This window comes from Sapajus apella, unplaced genomic scaffold (genome assembly GCF_009761245.1).
Source record: "Sapajus apella isolate SASKATOON/1434 unplaced genomic scaffold, GSC_monkey_1.0 scaffold161, whole genome shotgun sequence".
NCBI classification, from domain to species: Eukaryota; Metazoa; Chordata; class Mammalia; order Primates; family Cebidae; genus Sapajus; species Sapajus apella.
Window position 1 is genome coordinate 1347418 of NW_022437101.1, and position 23928 is coordinate 1371345.

Below are 23928 nucleotides of genomic sequence, written 5' to 3' on the forward strand. Positions count from 1 at the left end.
GCCACCACACCTGGTGGGGATCTTATTTATTTGCCAAAATTTCGCAGACATTTCCCAGACCAGATCTCAGTGATGGAGGACGAGTCTTACACTTTGGAGTCAGAGCTGGGGAATGTGCATATATGTGTGTGTGTGTGTGTGTGTGTGTGCACGTGTGCATGCACACCTGTACACTGTGGATGCTTCCGAGTGGGTACACACACCCTGTTTGTGAAGATACACATGTATACAGCCACATGGGGGGCAGGGCATGGGTGTCACTTCTTGTTCCTGGAATACACATGTGGCTCCCAGCCTGGACAAGCTGACATTCAGCCCAGGGTTCTCAGAGAAAGGAATAGACCCCAAGAGAGGCAGTTGTAGAGACTGGGGGATGAGAAAGTAGATTTCAGTCACCCAGGTCCAAAATCCTCTCCTAAGGAGCAGGCTGAGGAAAGGAGAGCCCCTAAGCATATAGGGGCTGTCAGAGATGACAGCTATATTGCATTGCTCACTCATTTGGCGGCCTTGGTGGATTTTATTCCCCGTACAGGCCCTGTCTCCATTTATGACTGTTCCTCTGGAGGCAGAGGGCCCCTAAGAGTGAGCATCACCCCAACAGGCAAGGACAGAGAACGGGCACTCTCAAAGTCCCAGAGGAAGCCAGACCATCGAGCCCGGGAGTGAGGGCCTCTGTCTCTGGGACTGCCATGGCCCCTCTGCTTATTTTCTTACCTTTAATAGGTCAGCAATCAGTTCACCCACAGCATATGTGCTATGATTTTAGTGAACTTCTGAGTATTGCATCCAACAGTTAACACAAAAAAATCTTTTATCCTTGGTGGTGGATGCTGAACTGCATTGGGTCATTTTACTGGCTGACTCTGCTTCCCAGATACACTTGCCTCTGTTCGTGGGTGGGTCCTGAGTTGGCGCCAGCTCATGTATGAGATGTGTAGGAAGTGACCGAACGGCCGGAGGCCTGTCCTCACCCACAGAGCCAGGGCCTGCTGCTGAGGCCCAAGGGTGAAACCCCTGGTTTTGGGGGAGCATCAAACGTGTTTGGTTTTTCCTCTTTCTGTCTCTTTTGACAGAAAAGGGACATCAGCAATTTTGAGTATCTCATGTACCTCAACACCGTGGCTGGGAGAACCTGCAGTGACTACATGCAGTACCCCGTGTTCCCCTGGGTCCTTGCAGACTACACCTCAGAGGTAAGGTCCTCCTGTAGAACCCACAGCTGCCTTCAGACTTTTAGACCCCTATAACAGAGACCCTCAGTCAGCATGCAGAACCTCTGCTAGGAGTTTCCATCACGTGAACCTGGGTACCCGAGCCTAATGGCTGCTGAAGCTCAGATCTCTTTTTTTTTTTTTTTTGAGATGGAGTCTCACTCTGTTGCCCAGGCTGGAATGCAGTGGCACCATCTCTGCTCACTGCAACTTTCCCCTCCCCGGTTTAAGCGATTCTCCTGCCTCAGCCCCCTGAGTAGCTGGGATTACAGGCATGTACCACCAAGCCCAGCTAAATTTTTTTGTATTTTAGCAGAGATGGGTTTTCACCACATTGTCCAGGCTGGTCTCAACACTTGACCTTAAATGATCTTCCTACCTTGGCCTCTCAAAGTTCTGGGATTACAGGTGTGAGCCACCGTGCCTGGCCTCAGATCTCTTAACCCCGTGTTGGCCTTTGGTGTTTGGCTGCTCAGGTTCCTGTCCTGGCTCTACCTGCGGAATGATCAACACCACTAGCATAATTGCTAACATGAGCCCCAGGGGGCTTCCTGGCTTACTCTTCACAGTGAAGGCACCTGACGCCATCTACCAAGATGGTGCCAAGGGTCAGCTCTTGTGGGGAGAGGCAGTTACAAGTGAGGTGGGCTGTGGAATTTGTTCCTAAAATCAACGTGTGCAGGGAGTGGGGCTGGGGAGGAAAGGAGAGAGAGACACACACAGAGATACAGACACACAGAAAGAACAAGCCACTCTCCCTGTAGCTTAAGTCCAGCAACAGAGATGTTGGCGTCTGGGCCTCCTCTGAGATCTGGACTGACATGTGTACTGACAGGGGAGGCTGATGGCAAGATGGCAAGAACAGACCCTTCGTCTCTTTTAGCCTCTACCCCTGGGCCCCAGCAGGCAGGGAACAAAGGGGGAGAAAAACCCCACGGCAGGACCAGGATGATGTCTGTGCTCCTGTGGGGACAGCCAAGCTATGGAGCAGTGTCCCGGCCACCTGGGCCCTGGCCACCCAGAGAGGTGCTGGGCCGTGTGTAAAGCACACAAGGTGGCTGGGCCACTTTTCAGATGAGCCTGGCCAGTCCTACCTAGGGCTGCTTGGATGGCAGACCCTCGGGATTTGGGTGTGGGAGACTCATTCCTTTGTGACCTCCCATCCCGTCTTAAGACATTTAATGCAGGGAAACTAGCACTGGCTACTGCATAGTGCACTAATGGTCCATCAGAGACCGAGGCACTTCAGACACAAAACCTACTCACATGTTGCAAAGGGTGGTTTGAAGGTCTTTTTGTTTAGGTCATACTGGGTATTTAAAATCTTGATTATTTATCAACACTTAAAAATTAGGGGATTTCTCCTTTAAAAAAATCTGGATTTCCAATATCTTTTGGAAAACCATGAGACCTGGCAACTAGGCATTTTCCTGAGCTGGCGAGGTTGCTGAAGCTGAATGTGGGTCTCAGTGTGTCCCCTCCAGCACTCACTGGGATCTTAAGAGGGGCCATCTCACCCTTGCACCTGCTTCCCCCTGGCTTGTGCAGGCATTTGAGATAGTGACACTTGGGCCCCCAGTGGACCTTTGAGGATTCACTACTAGTGGAAAGAAACAGTTATGAGCCTGGCACAGTGGCTTACACCTGTAATCCCAGCACTTTGGGAGGCCGAAGCAGGAGGATTGCTTGAGCCCAGGAGTTCGAGACCAACCTGAGCAACATAGTGAGACCCTGTCTCTGTCAAAAATACAAAAATTTACCAGGCATGATGGCTCACACCTGTAGTCCCAGCTACTTGGGAGGCTGAAGTGGGAGGATCATTTGAGCTCAGGAGGTCGAGGCTACAGTGAGCCAGGATCATTCCACTACATGCCAGCCTGGGCGACAGAGTGAGACCTTATCTCAGAAAAAAGAAAACAGAGAGATACACAGGTACCTCCTCCTATAAAGAAATGCAAACCCCAGAAAATCTTGGCTCCTCTGTTAACACACAGAACATTAAAAGAAAAAGTCTCCCAGAAAACCTGGCCCTGCAACTCGTCCAATTTCCTCTGCAGTGTATTCCAAGGGAGGGAAGGGGCGGTCACAGCATGCTTTCACTGCCCAGAAAGGAGTGGGCCTCCAGGAAAAATGAGCAAGTTCCTCTCATTTCCTCCCCAAACAGATGACTTCTAACTTTCTATAAAATCAGTTTGATTCTAAGCAAGGACTCTGAACTACTGGAGTAAATTATGCAGTTTAGAAGCCAAGTGCCTCATAGACAACAGGAATTCTTTTAAAGTGTCTTTTCAGTAACTGGTGGCCACGTTCTGATTTGGGTCAACTTGGAACAGGTTGAGTGTGAACTCAGTCTTCCCCTCCTCTTATTTTTCATCTCTCCCTTTTTAAGTCTTTGTGGATCACTGGCTCTGGGGCCATAAAACCCTAGCCCGCCAGCTAACCACCAGAGAGGGGTCAGACCAAATGACAGTAAACCAATAAAGAGAACCATAAAACTCAAGAGTGTGGCTCCCAGGGCACAAGTGGGTCGGGGGAGTTAACTCCAGCCGCACATCTGCCTTCTAGACATTGAACTTGGCGAATCCAAAGACTTTCCGGGATCTTTCAAAGCCCATGGGGGCTCAGACCAAGGAAAGGAAGCTGAAATTTATCCAGAGGTATAAAGAAGTTGAGAAAACTGAAGGTGAGTATTCAGCTTGACTCTTTGTGCAGTGTTATTCACCTGGATGCCCTGAAATGATCGTTGATAAGAGTTAAGGTGGTCACCTAGCCTACAAGTGATTACATTTGCATAGAGGACTCTAACCTGGCTGTAGGAAGTACCTGGGGAGCTTCTAGAAAATACTGATGTCCAGGTCTCACCTCTAGAAATTTGGATTTAAATAAGTCTGTGGTGTGGCACAGCCCAGGGGATTCTAACATGCAGCCTGCCTGGAGACGTATGATGTTAAGAGGCAGTGACTCCATACCTAGGGGCAGGCAATGGCAGAAGGAACTAATGTTCATTCAGCACTTTCTGTCAGGGCCAGGCCAACCTGCGTTGGTATGAGCAGTGGTCCATTCCATAGAGAAGGAAAATGAAACTCAGAGAGTTTAAGCAACTTGCTCAAGATCACTGCCTCTAAACAGCAGAGCCTGCATTTGTGACTCTAGTTCTCAAACTTTGTCCATCTGCGCGTCATCTTTAGACATTTTGCCACATTCATGTGCCACCTGTGTTCGTATGACTTAAATCTTTTTCTTTAGGTCTGTTCACTTCCTAAACTTCAATGAATGTATTTTTTAAATGCCATTTATGAACATAGTGTAGCACACTATCTGCCACACATGAGCACAGGTAGGGAAGCAGACCTCAAGCATGTGTTTTTTGTTGCAGGAGACATGACTGTCCAGTGCCACTACTACACTCACTACTCCTCAGCCATCATTGTTGCCTCCTACCTGGTCCGGATGCCACCCTTCACCCAGGCCTTCTGCGCTCTGCAGGTGAGCTCTCACCACTCTGCGTCCACATGCACATGCATACACAGACACACACACACAGAGCTGTATCACACAGACCAAGACCTGGGCTTGAACAAGATGGAACACCTCTGCTAAAAACTCAGTCATTAGCCAATAATTCCCAGTTGTCGCTGGCTCCAGGATTCTGGTCCTCCAGCCAAGGCAGGCTGTTTTTCCTCAGTTACACCTGCACATCTGCCCAACAAAGTCTTGCAAAATGATTCTAAAAATTAAGAAATGAGACATGAAAAAAGATTTGATATAAGTAAGATTTAGTGGAAAAAGAAAAAAACAGGAAGCTTGGAGACTAGACAGGCAGGTGGTCAAGGATTAGAAAAATAAATGCAAGAAGGAACAATGAAAAGAATATGACTCAAGACATCGGAATGCATAAATCTATACCAAGTATAAACTGAAAGGCTTCGAAGAACAAAACTAACTTACTACCCATACGCCAACAGACCATTATACCAGATTAGGGTTGCCAGGTTTTAAAAAAAAATACAGGATGCCTAGTTGAACTTGAACTCCCAGTAAACTATGAATTATTGGTTGTTTAAATGAAATTTAAATTTATCTGGGCCCCCTGTACTGTACGTGGCCAGTGTGGTGTCCGAGTGTTGTTGGGGGGTGGGGATGGTGTCAAAGGCGTGTGGGATTTCTGGGACAGGGTCTTTCATGGGCAGTGCTGTGAAGATGCTGAGAAGCTCCTTTCCCCTCTTCCCCTCACAAACCCAACACTGGGATTCCGCTTCCAAGGAACCCCTTATCCCAGGGGCACAGCTTTTGAATGGGGAGAATCCTCAGATAGGCCAGCTGGCTCAGCTAACTCTAAAATAAAGATAGCACAGGGCCTGAGTGTATGGGCTGCCCAGATCTAGATCCTGCAATGGTCCACTGGGGAGAAAGGCATAAGCTGGGGTGGGCAACAGGCCACTGAACACACAGACTTGCTCTGACACCTAAGCCTCATCTCAGAAAAGCCTGGGTGTCCTAAGAACTGTGCATTGGGTCTGACCTTACCAGCCAGGTCACTGTGGTCACTCAGAAGACCTTGACCCTGAGAGACCAAAGGCCACCCTGCGTCAGCACTAAAGCTGACTCTGAGCCCTGGGGCAGGAATGGGTAGGCAAGGTCAGGTTACTTTCTCTAAATAAGGAACAAATGCCCTCCTGTCTTGTTTCTTGGCACAGCCTTCTCTCCCCTTAACGGCATAACTTGTCTAGACATTGTATAACCTCCTCTCCCTGGAAATTCACTCAAAAATAATAAGTGTGCTTTCTCTGAGCCTTTCTCAGGCAACAAGCATTTCAAGTAAGTTTTGTTTGGAGAACAAATGGTCCCAGAGCTGCACCCCATGCCAGGAATCCCATCCAGATGTTGCTCATTAATCCACAAGAAATGATGTTCACCGTTGATGATGATAGTGATGGATTCCACCACTGGTTTCTATCCAGGGAATTTAAGTGTTCAAATGTTCAGGATACTTTCAGAGTTTCCCCTTGCCCCTTCAGGAGGCTGCATTAAACCCAGAACACCAGCTCTACCTGTTTCTAAGGATCTTTTCACATCGGGAGGAGACAGAGTGAAATAGAAACAGCCTTGGCTGCGAGATTTACATCACAGCTCTGCCATTTAATAAATACAAAATCTTCTGCAAGTTATTTTACCTCTGGAAATGAGGGTTAATTATGCACATCTCACTGGGCTATAGGCAGTTGAGAAGATTAAATGAGAAAATGTGGAGAGAGCCCCCAGCTCAGGGCTTGACGCTACCTAGGTGATCAATCACTGTTAGTTCCCTTCTTCCCTCTGCAATCAGCCAGATCTAATCTGAGTAGGTCTGAACTTGTCCAGGCTGGTCCCCTCTGGTTTAAGCTAATATAAGGCAGTCTGCAGTGCATCAAAGTATTCCAACTTAGCATGAGCCAGGCCTAACAGGTGTGCTGTGAACCAATGAGGATGTCTGGGCTATGGCCACTTTGAAGCTAATCACTGGTTTAAGCTTATTTTAGCCAGTTTGGTCCATTGGTGACCAGGTAAACTCGTTTGAGTTGGTCTACACCAGTGTGAGAGGGTCAGAACCAATTGCCCATGCTTTTAAGTGACACAAATGCAGTCCTCTTAGCTTGAGCCCTTTTGACTCCCCTGTTGAAGCCCCTGATGTGACTGAATTTTGGGGCTCAGATTTGTCTTGGGTAGATTGGCCCATCCAAGTTGGAATCATCCGGGCTCTCTCCACTTGCTTCTGAATTGGGTCTCACTTTCCTACTTTTAAATTACTCTTCTGGTGGGTCACGCCTGGTCTGAGCCTTTGAACCAGCAAAAGAACCAGCCACCTTTCATTTTTTACTTAGGAAAAAAGAATTTTAGCTCTTGAGGGAATGAATATAAAAGCTACATAGGCTACCTCTGTTGGGGGACATACCAGGCTCCTCTTTGAGAGTGCCAGAATCTCGGCACACGTCCTTAGGAATTTTCTGGCATCTTCCTGAATTCAGGCTCTTCCCTCCATCTCACCCCACCTCCCAGGGGGAGGCCCGTCTCTTCTCCAGAGACCTTTGCTTCACCCTTGAGGTAACTGGAAAGGAGCCTCCCATAGTCTCAGCAGCCCAAGGCACTGCCTCCAGCCTGGGGTGGATGGAGGAGTGGGGAAGAGCAAGAGACATGGGGAGGCTGCGGAACCCAGGCACGGAAGCCAGAGCTGGTGGACGTGTGAGAGTCAGCATGGGAAAGTGCATGTGTCTCCATTCCGCTTTGAGCAAATGCTACCACCCGCCTACTACCACAGATAAGCCAGAGTGGAGGCATGTGTGGTGAGCCTGGGGCTCACGTCCCGGCATCCCCAGCTGCTGCATCTGACTTTACACAGATCACTTTCTCTCTCTGGGGTCCAGTCTCCTTGTTGTTGAGATAAAGGAGGTGGGTGGGAGGATCGCCTCGAAGGCCCTTCCACAACAGCTCTATCCTCTGTTTGCTCACTAAGCACCTACTTTGCACCTGGATGGTGCTAAGTACCTTACAACTGTTATTTAAAACATATGCTTATTTATTGCGGTAAAATATGCATAACATGAATTTTGCCCTTTTAACCATTTTTAAGCGTGGTGGCATTAGGTGCATACACACTGCTGTGCAGCCGTCGCTGCCATCTGTCTCCGTCACTTTTTCATCCTCCCAAACTCAATCTCTGTACCTGTGAAACAATAACTCTCCAATCACCCCTCCCCACAGCACCCAGCAACCACTGTTCTACTTTCTGTCTCTATGAATGACTACTCTAAGCCTCTTATAAGTGGAATTATGCAACGTTTGTCCTTTTATGACTGGCTTCTTGCATATAGCATAATGTCCTCGAGGCCCATCCATTGTTGCCGCATGTGTCAGTTTCCTAAGGCTGAATCCTGCACCCCGTATGTGTAGACCACATGTTGTTTATCATTTGTCCATGGCTGGGGTGCTTCCTCCTGATGCTGATGGTGAAGGGGGCTGCTGTGAATACTGCTGTGCCTCATTGGACCCTCACAAGCTTGTGAGAAGCTGCTGTGATTAATCTCAGGATACTGAGTCTCTGGGAGGTCATGTCCCGCAAGAAATGACAATGGAGATGAGGCAGGTTCCAGTCCTGGAGCCACCGAGCCTAAAACACTCATGGTAAATAAAAACAAGGCGGGGTCTACAGAGGTTGTCCAGAGGGGACACAGTGCTCAGAGGAAAGGGACACATGCCATTTTCAAGGCCACATTTTCAGTAGAGCAGTGGGGAGTCCCTCGTGCAGCATCACACACAGGCACACATGCATGCAGTGTGATACGTAGGCAGTCACCCGGCGCTGCAACAGGAATGCAGTGTGCCGGCTTCCTGTGTGTGCAGCATGGCCCCTGGCGCCCCCAGTGCACAGTGACAGAGAGCACAACAGCTCTGTCGTGGAGCACCTTTGCTGTCACGTACTGTATGCCTGTGTGGTCTGCTGGCTTGTGGGGAGGCGGGCATGGCGTTCTCTGGGCACTGTGGCCCGTTCACCCTGCACCGTACAAAGACTGGACAGCACGGACATCTCCTACAGCAGTGCGGTACATTCTGAGCCCTGGGTATAAGAAGTGTTTTATTGCTTTCATGTTTAAATGTTCTTAAGTTTGAGCTGGTCTTAGAATTGATTCACACTTATATCCTTGATGCGCTTGTTTTTGTTTTTCTGTCTCAAGTCTGTTATTACAATGATAGATTTTTACAATCCAGAAAATATGGTCTATGTATATGCTGTGTGATCTGAGCAGGTGGCACATGCAGGCAATGTGACCAGGCATGGGTCAGCTGTGTGCTCTGTTTTCCCCACTTTCTTGGAGGTGTGTGAATGGCTGGCTGCTAGGGCAGAGGGCTTGTCTCCCCCAATAGCAGCCCAGGATGCTGTAGTTCCTTTGTTCATTTGTTTTTGAGACAGGGTCTTGCTCTGTCACCCAGGCTAGAGTACAGTAGCATAATCATAGTTCAGAGCAGCCTGGAACTCCAAGGCTTGAGCAATTTTCCTGCTTCGGCCTCCTGAGTAGCTAGGACTATAGAGGTGCACTACCATTATTGGCTAAAAAAAAAAAAAAAAGCCACACACATTTTGTAAAGATGGCGTCTTACTTTGTTGCCCAGGCTGGAAAATGCTGTAGTGTTTAGGAGTCTTGCATGCCTAAAGTGAGAGTCTGTGAGCCTCCAGAAAGTTGAGTCACCAGGAGGTCAGGCCCCTGCTGTGGTCCCAGCCCAAGCACCTGTTTCTGTCCCAGTAAAAGCACCAGTTGCTCTCAGGCCTGAGATCAGACCCAGCCGAGGTGTGGCGCAGCAAGGCAGCCGGCACCCAGCGAAGACACAGCAGCAGTGGCTGCTGCTGCATTTAATAAGAAACAGAAATAAAGTGCTGTGTTAATTAAGTCACAGCCCATGTGAAGTCAGCTGTTACCAGCAGTGGGGAAGGGTTTTCCGAACCACCTGAGGCGAGATGGCTGTTTTTTTTTATAAGACAGATGCTAATTGCAGAGAGAACGGAGAACAGTGGGGTGGACTTGGCCCGTCCTGGCTGTTGAGTTGGGAGGTCCTGGTGGAGTCAGTGCCAGGAATCCTGGTGGAGTGTGTGCCAGGGAAGGTGAGGAAGCTGGAGCATCTGTGTCTGTGCTCACACCCAGGTGGACCATGCCTGCCTCTTCACTTGCTGCCTGCAGCTCAGCCCCTGCCTCTGAGGCAAGCAGCCCATCTCCTGGTACCCAGAGCATCACAAAGGGCCAGACCACCCGATATAGCCAGGGCTGCAGGGCTGGACCCAGAAACCTTCAGCCTCCCTCTGATTACAGCGTGAGGACATGGGGTCTGTAAGGGCCCAAACTGACCAACGCTGTGTAGTTTTTATCATACATACTTAGGATGAGTAGTGGTAAACACATGCGATAGAGACAGATAGACCTGGGATAAACTCCTGGCTCTGGAACTTTCTAATTGGCATTATTGAACAACTGAGCCTTGGTTTCTTCATCCTTTAAAATAATTCCTGGCTGGGTGGGTGGTGAGGACTGAAGGAGATACAGCATGAGCCTGTTTGGCTGAACTGAGTGTCCCCTACGTGCCCACCCCTCCTCCTAATGCAGGCAGAGTGGTTTCAGCAAGGCTAGGTGGGTTCACTCATTTAGAAAAGAGCCACGACCTACAGGAAGGAAAGCTAATGGCTGCTCTGAGGTCATCCCATCTTCCATGAGAGCAAGACCAAGAGGCAGCTGGACCAGTGTGTGGGCTTCCCAGCACCATGTGGGTCCTATGCCTTTAGCTGATTCAGTAGCATATCAGGGCCTGTCTCTTTCCTGCAGAGGCTCAGAGGGTGCTGGGTCCAGCTTTCTTCTCCCTTCACACCTTTGCCCCATTGCTTCTGAGGCTATTGCTGTTGAAAGCTGCCCTGACAGTGCAGGTGCTGTTTCCTGGTGTCATCCCACAGTCCCTCAGATTCCCCACCTTCCTACCCCTGTCCCCGGCACTGGAGGATCCCGCTTCTCCTCACTTCCCCCACCTCCTACCTTCCATAACTTCTATCCCCTTCTCCTTTAGAGCCCCTGGTTTCCTTCCCCATGCACTCTGAGATTGGGGCCCAAGCCGAGGACTCCCCAGTTCCTAGTCTGGGCAGGGAAAAGGATGTAGGGGCTGGGTTCATTTGGCACCGCTTTCTATGTGCCTACTATACCGCATAAGGTGTGTCTTGCTCTCTCTCTCTCTCTCTCTCTCTCTCTCTCTCTCTCTCCTCTCCTCTCTCTCTCTCTGACACACACACACACACACACACACACACAATTGCCTTCACACCAACAGCAATCATCCAAGGTTCACAGACAAGGGCATGGGAGGTGAAAGAGATTAAGCAACTCACTGGAGTTCATCCTGCAAGTAAGGGGCACTGAAATTCCTACCCAAGCCTGCCTGCTTCTGAAGCCTGCTTCTGAAGCCAATATGCTTTCCACCATTGCACATTGCCTCTTTGATTGGCTGAAGACAGCAGGTTAGATCACCTGATATGTCAACAGCATCCTGTAAGTGAATCGTTTGCATGGGTACTTTTAAATACCGGAAAGAATACCTGCAGTGAGAGTGGGTTGTCAGCTTGCTGATAAAGCTAATCCCATATCCAGATGTGACAGCAGGTTGATTTGAATCAGTGTCATCAGGAAGGAAGAACAGACTTTCTAGCATGTTTTATAAAAGTATCTGCACATCTAGGTGTCCTTCAGCATGTGCAGTTACCGAATTTCCTGTGAATGTGGGTCAAGAATTGAAACCACATTGGAGAGGGGTTTAAGAATGTCTAATAGTGATTGAAATGCTCATCCAGAGACAATGGTGCACATAGACGTTGTGTCCTTACATGAAAGGAGTACTTCCTTTACTATAGAACATTTCTTTTCGGGCTTTCCAGCTTTCACCATCATACCATAATTATAGACTGTCCTCTGATTTTAACTCGGGTCAGTCCAGCAATAGTCCTTGCTAGCCACTTCTTTTCCTACTATTTTGCCTTCAATTTTGCTTCATCTCTTAGTAATATTTAGCACCTCCTGAAGGATTTTAATTGAGAAGTGGTACCTAGGATTATATTGTTTCTGAGCTCTTCAGTATTCAAAATGTTCCTGCATCTTTACATGTGAGCGACGTCTTAACTGAGCACAAAATCCAACAACCGTAGCCTTTTGCTTCAGAACCCTCTAGGCTTGGCTGGCTCCTTTGTCTTCTGGCCCAAATGTTACATGGGAAAGCCTTCTGCCAATAAGAAGTTGTTCTTTTGTTGGCAATAATAACCCTGCTATTATTCTTTACAGTTCACTGGGATACAGGCAGGATTTGTTGCAGAACAGATTCCAGAGTAGCTCTTGGTTCAGAAATTCTCTTTGATCACTTCGTTCCCTTCCAAGTTCTAGACTTCATTGTGCTGCTTTCTTTCATTTGGGTCTGGACTTTACTTAGATAGGCACTCTGTAAACCTTAACTGGAACTCCCTGCCTTGCACCTTCTTGCTCCGTTTTTCCCTTTTCTTTCTTTTTTCCTCCCATTCTTTCTGAGAATTCAGTCCTAGCTGGAACTCCTCACTGGCAGCCACCAGAGTTTACATCAACCCACAGACTTACAATACAAGTAACAAAGCAACTCCACTTTTTCTTCTAGGGAATTCGGTGTTTGCTTTTGTATTGCAGAAGTGAGAAAACCCATTAATTTTGAAACAAATGTATGCAAATACATTTATTAATATAGGAAATAGGAAAATCAGTTATTGCTTCCTTTATAAATAATACAGGCTTAAGTTTTAAAGATATTACTTTTGCTAAAATGCATTAGACAGCTGTGAAAAAAATAACATTTTTCTTTGTGGTAATATCTTTAACCAGATTTGTAGCACTAACAATATTTCGTATGTATATATTATTTTTATTTAATACAGGTAATCTTTTTATTACCAAATCATATTGTTTCTCAGGAGACTACCATCAGCACTCATGAAAGCTGCAAAAGGGAAACGGGGCTAGGAGAAGGCATCAATCTCCTGCAGATGCAAGGCTCCGGCTGCAGATTAAATACACAGGGCTCCTAATACATTTCAATGAGTGACTCATTAGGTGAAGATTTATTTCAACACCCCACCCCCATTTTATTTTCATTTCGATTTAAATTTGATGGTGGACGTCATTCCTTAATTTCAGCCGAGAGCAAAGCAACCTTGGGGAAAAGCCACATGTTTAAAGCCGCCCATGCGCTGTGTTTGGTTGAGTCAGTGTCCCTGCCCTGTGTGGGGAATGACCCACAGATCTCACCTGATCAAATCTGACTCAGTAAATAGACCAGCCAGACTGCGACCTTCAAGCTCTCCAGGTCTGGCCGTCTTGGGTATGTGGTAGGTTCCCCTTTCTCAGATAGAGCTGAGTCCCCCCTTGGCCCACACACAATGGATCAAGTTTGTCCCAGATCCAGGAATTCCCTCAGGAATCTGTCAAGGAGCAAAGTGTGCCCTGTGGAGTTGCACCCATGGGTTTGCTGCAGTTCTGCCATTCACTGCCTTGGGAAAATCAGTGCACTTTGAGGAGCCTCCGTTTACTGGTCTGCAAAATGGAAACACTAATTCCTTCCTGATGCAGCTGCTGTGAGGATTAGGAGAGCTCATCTGAGCATGAACCAGACATGCCAGGAGGAGGCCCCTGCCCTTCTCTACCTCCATCTACCCCTGCAGCCGCCCCTCAAGGCTTCCTTGGGTAAATGCAGATGGAGACCCTCAGCCCTCTGAGCAGGGAAGGGGGTGATGGGCACAGAGGGGGCACTGCCATCCTGGGCTCTGCCCCTTGTTCCACATGTGCACTCTGCAGACGATGGCAGAAGGAAGACAAGTTTTTGTTATACAAAGACCCAGCCTTGATGGGACAAGTGAACTTCTGAATTGCTAAACTTATGTAGACCCAAGGCCCAATTTCAGAAACTCTCTCCTGGAGTCCCTCTGCCCCCAGCACCTTCATTTTTCTAATCAGGACGTGGAGGGAGGCACCTCTCTTCCTCCTCCCAACCCCCAAGACCACATGATGAATAAGGGTAGCATCAGCTGAAGAGTTTGACAATTCAGATGAAGGAATCAGTGCATCTAAAGAAAAAATGTGCCTGAATTCTTACATGGCCCAACCTCGACAGCCAGGCCTGGGGCTGTACCAGGCCACCTGTGGCCATGGGCCTTGGGACCAGGGCTGGCCCTGGCAGAAGCTGTGGACATCATGTCCTTTGTGGACCAGCCCCCTGCCCTTTGAACCCTGAAATTTCTCCAGCTCTCCACTCTCACACCGTTTCTCTCTCATCGAAGCCAAGACCCTAGTGCAAGAGTCTCCTTCCTGCCTACCTCTCTCCCCCACCAAATGCCATGTGTTATGTGTTGGATGTCACCAGCAAACTAGTGAGCTCTCCTCCCACCTCCCTCCTCCCTCTGCTTCTTGCTCTCCTCCCATCCCTGGTGCTCGCCCAAGCCTTGTCCTCTGCTCAGAACACCCTGCCATCATCCCCATCAGCAGCCTTCCAGACTCACTTCTAGGGGCACCTCTCCAGGAAACCTCTGCTGACCTCCCACATAGAATGTTCACCCACTTCTTTCTCCTATGGTTGATTCTTTATTTCCTGCCTGTGGCACTTGGCTGGGAGCCTCTCTGGAACTGAGTTGCAGTCATTGGCACTCTTACTGCCTCGTGTTGAGTGTCTGATTCAGAGCTGGCCCTCTGCAATCTCAGAAATGCTCAGATGTGGTTTTCCTGTCTCTGGTCTGATCTCAGATGTCCATGGCAGGGAAACATGGGTTGATTACCATGGATCATGCACTCTCCCTCAAAGCTCTGGAGCAAGGTTCCAGTGAGTAATGAAGGAATCAGTGGGTGGAGGACCACAGCACATACACCTGGGCTGATGAGTACATGGGTGTGGGGAAGGTGAATGAGAAGTGCTAACAGTGGAACCGGTGCCTCCAAGGCAGAATGGATGGAGCCTGGCCAGCAGGAGGGCGCAGTGAGTGCAGCTGTGCATGTCGGTTCCATTTCTCCCAGGGCGGAAGCTTCGACGTGGCAGACAGAATGTTCCACAGTGTGAAGAGCACGTGGGAGTCGGCTTCCAGAGAGAACATGAGTGACGTCAGGGAGCTGACCCCAGAGTTCTTCTACCTACCCGAGTTCTTAACCAACTGCAATGGGATGGAGTTCGGTGAGTGGAGGCCTGGGTGAGGCCGGGTGAGTGGGGTTGTGCGGTGCTCTTTCCCGCAGCCCCTGAGTGGTGACCAACATCATTTGGACCTTTGCTAGGTCCACCCCAGGACCCATGCACTTGAGGTGAGGTCTCCACTGGCAACAGCGCTCAGAAGGAAAGGTGGTTGCTGAAGAAGGGTGCTGGCCCCAGGCTGCCAGGACGGCACTGATATACCGCCCCGACCATGACCTTTCCTCTGAGGGTCCCAGGCCTCCACCAGCAGTGAGGCAGTGGGTGGAACAGGGGCCCTTGTGAGTAGCCCAGGTCTGGCACTGCCCTGCTGCCTCAAGACCTTGGACAAGTTCCTGCCATCCCCACCAGCTCCATTTCTTCCATGTCCCACAAGTGGATTCATGTGGACTCCAAGGGCAGGACCCAGAGATGCTAGGTCTCCTGGGGTAGGCTGCTGGGTGGAATCCCAGGGCAGCTGGCTGGACACTTATGGCAGCTCCCTCTCATTCAGGAACTGCAGGCCCCAGTCCAGGATGCAGCAGGGCTTCTTGCTGCTGTAGAAGTAGAACACACAATGCAGGAGGCCCCGGTAGGCAGGTCCCCTGAGGACTGGGCGTATGTCTCAGAGCCTCCACTGAGAACAGTTGCAAGGCTGAGTCAGGGCTATTTGCAGAGGGTATGTGTGGTCACAGCCTGGGTATGGTGTGGGCAGCTGTGGGTGCTGGCCTGGCTGGGAATCATCTTCTGCAGAGAACACGATGAGCCATCACCAATGCATACCTCAGGCCCTAGAGCCCCCTTCCTCAGTGTTCTCCTTCTGCCTCCAGACAGCACAGAAGGGTATGTGCCTGAGCCAGGCCAGATGCAGCCCCAGGGGGAGAACAGGGGAGATTGGCCTCTGAAAAACCTTATGCAGGGGATTTCAGCCCCAGATATGCAGCCCACATCCCTGTAGAGCAGGCCAGATGGTGAGCCAGGCCCCGTGAGTCTGATCTGTGGAACCTGGGGACCTTGGTAGTGTTCAAATCATCAGTCACCTCACATGAGTCAGGGATGAGAACTGAACAAAGGGTGGATCCCACAAAGAGTGAGGAGTCCCACAGCAGGAGTTACTCAGGGAGGGTGGCAGCCAGGAGGAGGTGGGTGGCCAGCCTGGGGTTAGAGCACTGGCCAGAGCACCCACTCTGTCTGGGAAATGAAACCAGCTCTTCTGCAGGAGGCATGATGTGCTCAGCTGCAGAAATGACAGCTCCTACCAGGAATGGAGGCCAAAAGAGCAGATGTCCTCAGGGAAGCCAGGAGAATAAGTGGTTATTGAGCACCCACTGTATACAGGGACCTTTTTTAAGCACTGGGAATTTGGATGGGTCTCCTGGGATGGCATACCCTGAATATATTTACATTCTGAGTGAGGATAGGAAACAGGGAACAGAAAATATAGACAATATCTATATTGTAAGTGAAACATTGCTGGATGCTGAGAAGTCCTATGAGGAAAATAGGTAGGAAAATGGTTTGAGGATGACTCAGCAAGACCTGGGTTTCTCTGGTCCTCAGGAAGAACCTGTTGAGGAGGTGGCAGGTGAGCTGAGATGAGTAATGAGAAGGGCCAGGTCAGGCAGCTCTGCAGCCCAGAGAGAGCAGGGGAGCTTCTACTCCAGAAGCTCCTTGCAGGCTCTGGAGGGGTCAGGCAAGACTGTAGCTCATGTTTATGGAGCAGCCATCATACGCCTGGCATCGTTCTAAGCATGTGGAGTGTATTTTCTCCTTTAATCCATATACCAGCCCTATGATATCATTCCTGTCATCACCTTGATTTTTACAGGTGGAAAATGAATCTTAAAGAAGTGACTTGTGCAAGGTTGGGTAGCTAATGGGGAGGAGGGAGACTTGGGTCGAGTCCAGCCTCCTTTATCTACTGTCTGGAGAATCTCTGTCTAAAATCTTGCTGTCCTCACCTTAAAAACAGAGAGAAAAATGCATGAATTATCGAGTTAGAATGAAGATTCAATGAGGTGATATGTCCCCAAGGGCTAGCCTTGCTCCTGGCATAGAGTCAGATGCTGAGAAAGTGCCAGCTTGCATTGCGATCACTGTATGTCCTGATTGTTTAATGCCGTGTAAAAAGCACCCAGAAGGAAGGGTGGGGAGGCAGAGGTACCACAATGACACGCCGAATTCATTTCGGGTAACTTACAAAGCAAGCACTGGCACTGGCACTTCCTGGGAAGCAAGGAGGGCCTCCTGAAGGAGGCAGGGTCTAGAGGCCAAGTTGAGGGATCCTTTCAGGCAGAGAAGGTTGAAAGCAATGTGGTCCACAGAGGACATAACTCACATTCTGACCTACACAAAATCAGCAGTCCTGCACAGCATGTATTTTATATCTTTGGTTCCTAGCCTGGTCTGAGTTCCCAGTTACCAAAATCTCTGCTACTTCTCATCCCATGCAGGGTGCATGCAGGACGGGACTGCACTAGGAGACGTGCAACTCCCTCCCTGGGCTGATGGGGACCCTCAGAAATTCATCAGCCTGCACAGACAGGTGAGTCAGGCCAGGACCTCTGGTATCCTGCTGGGGACTTTAGCATCCCCTCAAGTGCCACTAAGGCTTTCTCTCCAAGTCGAGGGCCAGTGACCAGCACTGTGAGGCTTATGTCTGGAAAACCCGGAAATGGGGTGGGGTCTACGTCTTGGATTGGCAAGGAAAGGCTTGGGCTCTGGACTGTCTCAAGAGCTCCATTAGACCCTGCCCTGATGCCAGCTTGGTGAGGGTTTCACTAGAGGAAGTGAGATTAGTGCCCTGGAGGGCAGGTCGGTGTCGTCAGTCAACCCTACGAGCATGTCCATAACCTGGGCCGCACTGCTCAGTATAGTTCAGAGAGGGTTTGGAGCCTCTGAGGGGCTGTCACTGGCCAAAGATTTTCCAGGACTGGTGAGAACTTGGCTTATTACCCAATAAACTGGAAACGGGTAGAGACCAGAGGTCATTTTAGGACACATGCTGAATGAAATTTCTGGGTTTGTTTAAGCACATGAATGATGTTCAACATCACTGGTCACCAGGGAGAAATAAATTAAAAGCATCATGAGATGAGATGCTACAACACACCCACAAGAGTGGCCTAAATTTAAAAGACCAGTGAAACCAATAATTGACAAAAATGTGGAGCAACTGGAATGCCTGAGACATCGATGGCAGGAAAAGCAAAATGGTACAACCACTTTGTACAAAAACTTGGCAATTTGTTTATAAATGTGAAGATGCATTTGCCATATCACCTAGCAGTTTCACTTGTAGATATTTACTCAAGAAAACTGAAAGCATGTCCACACAAAAACTTGTGCATGAATCTTCACCAGGTTTATTCAAACTAGTCAAAAACAAAATTCAAATGTCAGCTGGTGAATGGCTAAACAAATGATATGTCCACGCACACACACACAACAGAATACTACTCAGCAGTGAAAAGGAGCAGATTCACTGAATCCGTTTACACAGAACAACATGAGTTTTAATACATTATCCTACATGAAAGAAGCTATAACCCAAAGCTACATACCATGGGATTTTATATACAGACATGAAATGTGACATTTAGAGGCAAATGATAAGGACAGAAAACAAATTAGTGGTTCTTAAGGTCTGAAGTAGGAATGTGACCCCCAAGGAACACGCAGGGGGACATTTTGAGGGAAATGTTCTATGTCTTGACTGTGGTGATGGTCACGTGACTGCATCAATTTATCAGAACACTTTGAACTGCGCATTTTAAAACAGCAAGTTTTATTGTATGTAAATTACACCTAAAAAGTAAAAATAACCTGTGGCAGGTCTGACTAGTGACAACAAACTTATGCCTTCTCCTGTCCTTTTCTGTGAAGAGAAAGTTCTTCTTGTTTTATTCTTGCCTCTGGAAACTCAGTGATGGAATCATCCCTCCCAGAGCCCACTGTCTTGAGTACTCGGGCCAGAGATGAATGTAACCTGCAGGCAGCAGTAGCCTTAGTCTGATAAAAGATAGAGTTGCACATTATTCAGTTGAGCAGAGAGTTACTGGAATGATGGACCTCTACATCTCAGCTGGATAAAGATGTAGCAAAAGACAGGTGAGTGCTGAGAGACTGTAAAGAAGAAAAGGGACAAGGGGACTGGGAGTTGTGACAAGGTAGAGGAAGAGTCTTAGGAAGTACTTAAACACCCAGCAAGGTGAGGGTGTGGCTTTCGCCAAGTAGACGTTTGAATGAGTGCTTTAGAAAATGAGGCAGGTATGAATACTTAAGTTAACATGGTTAACGTAAGGTGTGGCTATGGGAGTGGTGACTTTAGTTGGAATGGAGGCAAAAGTCTTTGGAGATTTGGAGCTTGAGGAACCGAGAGGCCAGAGATTGCAATCACTGAGGATGATGGCAGATCTTAGAGAAGAAGGGAAGGCATGGCCAGGAATCACCACCTTTGATGAATGAGGAGAACAGAGAGAAGTTGTTGGAAGACAGCAGTGGGGATGAGGAATGGATAGAGCTGGATCTCATGCAACACAGAGGAGCAGATGTTTTGTGCTTTTTTTCAAGAGGGCAGAGGAGCAATACTCTGGAGGTGGCAATAAGGACTGAGGCGACACGGGCCTCATGTCCCGGCCCCAGACACATGGGTTGTGCCCAGCAAGTAGCCACCACTTGAACTTGCTGCAGGGGAACTGGCTGCCCCGGTAAAAGCCAGGCTTCATCTAAGGAAAGGAAGCGGAGGAATGTTTGGGAAGAGCTTGAGGACATGGGATATGTGTTGGTTAACAAGAAGTAGGAAGAAGGGCCAGCAGAAGGGTCAGCTGTCCTGGCCTATGATCTTCCCTCACCTGACTATGCCTTTAGTGGTTCTGTGGCAACCACCAACAAATGCTTTCATGCAAACATCTCCAAAAGGCCATGAGGTATGCTGCAAGCCAGGTGGTAGGCTTGGGAGAGCCATACCTTTCATTACCCCTCATATGACATGACTCAAATGTGGCCTTCTTGACCCCAAAGCCACTTTAATCATAGACCTCAGGAAAGCTAACTTAGCACAGGTGACCTGGCTTCTCCAGGTCCAGGTGTGTAGGGCTACATGTCCTCGCAGAGGACCAACAAGGGAAGCCCAGACAATCCCAAATGAACACCTTGGGGTTCTGGGCTCTATTCAGCAGAAGCAGGTGCCACCTCTCAGATAGACTGTGACATCAGGACACTGGGACACACTTCCTCTTGCTCATGTGTGACACCTGACAAGAATTATTGCCAACCTGGGTCCCCCAATCTGAGCCAGTGCCATCCATCTGGGCTGTATGCACGAACGATCTAGCATGCTTGGCTCTTAAGCTAAAATCTCTGTTTCCAGTTGGATGTCACCTTTCATGAAGAGCAGGTGTTGCTGATTTCCAGTGGGAGCTGTGGTCTTGAATGGGGTGAGGTTTACTTCTCATTTAAAGGTTGTAAACTCAGACCCAGGCTCCGTGTTTGAGTTGAGAATGTCTCCTGTCTTTCCATCTGGCGACAGTGAGCCTGAGCATGGACAGAATGTTCCTGAGGTCTGTGGGTGCATGGGTTAGATGCTCCTTGCCTGCTGCATGCCCCCAGCTGGACACAGCTGCCCCGGTGAAGGAAGTTCACATTCCTGGGGGCTAAGCTGTACCTCAGAAGCAGATTCTTTCATTTCTGTACCAGGGATGATTTAGAAGGATGCCCACACACATGTCCAGAATTTCACAATACCTGAGTGAAGTGGGATCTGCTCAGTGAGGCTGGATATTCCTTGTGGGGTTCTGCGGGATGAAAATTGGGGGCTGGAGGGTTGGGATCAAAAACCACACACAAGCCTGCCCTAGAAGTGGGTTAATTACCTACTCACAAAGGACAGCATTTATGGGAGGAAACAACATCTGTGAAACTGCTAGCCGGTGCCTGGCATCGTATGTGCTCAGTGTAATTACCTAACTCCTGGAGCTGTCTGTGTGCCAGCCGTGGACACAACTTAATTCTCACATGAACTTGCTAAGAAGGTACAATTGTTATCCATTTTAGAGATGAAGAAACCGAGGAACAGAGATGTCAAGGAATGTATACATGGCAGCGCCCACACCCCTGTGCTCCAGAGCATACTCTCCCGATCACTGCACTTAGCCTCAGCCTCCTGACACTCTCTAGTCAGAACCAGCTCTCCCTGTTTCATATGTCATATCTCAGCAAGACCCCAGGACTTTATTTTCAGCCTGGTCTCTTCCATTTAGATGTGTCTTTCTCAGGCCTTCACCCCACAGATACTGTGGACATCATGGTTGTTTTATGACGTGGTTGAGCTGGGGTGGTAGAAACAGTTAGATCTGGTTTGCTGCTGGCTGGAGGCAGGACTCAGGTGGCCCTCAGGTGGCTGGCTCAGACTGCCCAGAGGCCCATCAATTATCTCCCCTGTGCAGGGCCAGCACCCTGAAGCACGTGCCCCTTCCAAACTGTGCGGAGGGTGCATGAGTCCATGAGTGGCCTGGGTTTTAATGCTCTTTGGGTTTTTGTTCCAGGCTCTGGAAAGTGACTTTGTCAGTACCAACCTCCACCATTGGATAGACCTTATTTTCGGGTACAAGCAGCAGGGGCCAGCCGCGGTGGATGCTGTTAATATCTTCCACCCCTACTTCTATGGTGACAGAATGGACCTTGGCAGCATTGCTGACCCCCTCATCAAGAGCACCATCCTGGGGTTTGTCAGCAACTTTGGACAGGTGCCCAAACAGGTACAACATGCCTTGTCATTTGCCTTGCTTTCTCAAAAGAGTGTGTGCAGTGTGAAGACATTCTCTCCTGGGGTAAGAGTGAAGGAGAAGGCTGAAGAGGTGAAACGGTCCCCCGTCATCTTCCTGTGCTTTCAATATCAGGCTTAATCCTCAGTTACTACCTGATGTTGATACAGATGATGAAATCATTAGTGAAACTGGTGAAAGCTGTGTTTTTCTGTGGCTAGTGTGATTTTAGACACTATAACAGATATGTGGTAACTAATTACTTGTGTACATGTCTACACTACAGGGTTGTTTTATCCAGCAAGTTAAGACATAACAAGTGTTTGAAAGTGCCTGAAATATGACTAGCACTTAACAAATGTTAGTTATTAGTGTGATTATGCCATTGAAATCTCTTAAGCTCTGGGTATAGGGTATCCTTTAATAGACCAGGAAACTGAGGCTCAGAGAGGGTAAATAAACACCTTGCCTAGAATTACACTATTAGCAGTGAACAGAGGTAGAAGCTCTGGTCCTATCTAAGTAAATGTAAAGCTTGCACCATATTGTCACTGGTGTGAGAGTATCTGCCTTTTACCTGCTGGGCCTCTGGTGAAATTGCAAAGTCTTACCTGGGCCTTCTGCTCTGCTGTCTCTGTCTCCTGTCAAGATAGTCACTTAGCAATAAGAGGTTGTGCATTCTGTTGACATACTGACGAACGCACAAGTTAGGTGCTTATTTAGTTGATTCCAGCCTTGGTAATCCTCAAACTGTGGTTCTGTGTGGATATGTTTTGTTCCTGAACATGGCTATGTGGGATAAGAAACATGGCCCTGCTACTGGGGTCACAACCTGGGCAGTCAGCTGCCGTGCTGGGAAATGGGTGCCTAAAACCAGCCAATTCCAGAACCGTCCTGTGCAACGGCCTTCCCACGTGCAACCATGAGGACTGGAGGTGGGAGGGGTCCTTTTGCAGTTAGTGCAAAACTAACATCTTTCTCTCTGGTCTCACATAACATACTGAGGTTTGCTCAGCTCCCAGGTAAAGGGAATCTAAGGATGGTGTGAGGGTGACTCGGAGATTGGATGGTATATCCAATGTGGGTTTGCTGGGAGGCTTTGTAGGAAAGAAAGAATTTTAGGAAAGAAGCCTGCTAGCCTAGAAATTGTTTCTTTTCTTGAATTTAAAAGATACATAATAATACAAAGGAAGAAAATAATTCAAAGCAGTAGCCACCACCATCCAGCCCATGTGCTTCATGTACCGACAGCCCGTGTCCACAGTACAGATCTTTTCCTGTCAGTGTAGTCATGGAGTACACACAACTTCAGAATCTGACTTCACTCAGCGATGTGTCCTATGAGCTTTTAAGAAGTATTTCTAAAGTAGCCATCAGAATGAGAATGCCCACGTGTCCCAGTCCGAAGACAAAATTGCAGCACTCACGCCCTATGCTGCTCCTAACAGGGGCTGTGTCCACTATCCCCAGTCACCCTGAGCGAGGAAGTGTTCATTATTAAACACTCATTGAAAACTCATCATTCTGATTTCTGTCTGCATTGATCAAACACCCAGCTTTTCTAAACAGGTTAGCATTTGATCCAGGTCTATAACTGAGCTGAGGTTTCTCTGAGACACCCCACACCCACCCCAGCTGCCCATCAAACCTGAGCCCCAACTTTACCCATGTCTACAGCCCAGGCCAGCTCCCACCTCTTCTCCCTCCAGCGTGTGCCCAGTGGATGACTTGCTGGAATGCGCTGCTAGCTGGAAAGAGCAGTCCAGCAGGAGTAGAGTCTGGGACGGACTGCAGGGTAGAGAGCTGGATTTGGCGCAGCTGCACGCCCTGGTCCAGCAGCAAGGGCGCAGCCAGGCAGCATAGCTCATGCTCCGCGCTTGGCTTGGTTATGCAGAAAATTTGGCATTAGGCAGAGATCGGGGCAGAGATGGGGGAAAAATGAGAAATAGAAAGGCCATTGATGAGATTTGCCTGTGTTCTTTGGAATACTTGAATGGAAGCTGTTGAAGAATTATGTTGATGCTTAGATAAATGAGCCTGCGGGGAGTTCATGAGGGAAGAATAAAAAATATGAGAAATAGGTTGAGCCAAAGAAGAGAGCATGTGATCTAGGAGGGAAGAGAATCACTCTGGCCCCCTGACTGAGACAGTTCTTCTGGGGACCAGGGGTTCTTCAACGAGGCCAGTCTTTTCCCAAGCAGCTTGGGAAAGAAGAGATATCTGTATGA

At 48.7% G+C, this 23928-nt stretch overlaps 1 protein-coding gene across 7 annotated transcripts in view; it reads left to right on the top strand.

The window, feature by feature from the left end:
• The window catches only part of WDFY4 (WDFY family member 4), a 310404-nt gene that overhangs the window by 269893 nt on the left and 16583 nt on the right, over positions 1 to 23928 (top strand). For all 7 annotated transcript variants that reach the window (XM_032266899.1, XM_032266904.1, XM_032266901.1 and 4 more), the window contains 6 exons: positions 1074 to 1193; positions 3777 to 3894; positions 4588 to 4697; positions 14792 to 14945; positions 17390 to 17481; positions 21482 to 21694. In XM_032266899.1, the coding sequence (XP_032122790.1) occupies positions 1074 to 1193; positions 3777 to 3894; positions 4588 to 4697; positions 14792 to 14945; positions 17390 to 17481; positions 21482 to 21694 (807 nt within the window). The remainder of the gene's footprint in view (positions 1 to 1073; positions 1194 to 3776; positions 3895 to 4587; positions 4698 to 14791; positions 14946 to 17389; positions 17482 to 21481; positions 21695 to 23928) is intronic.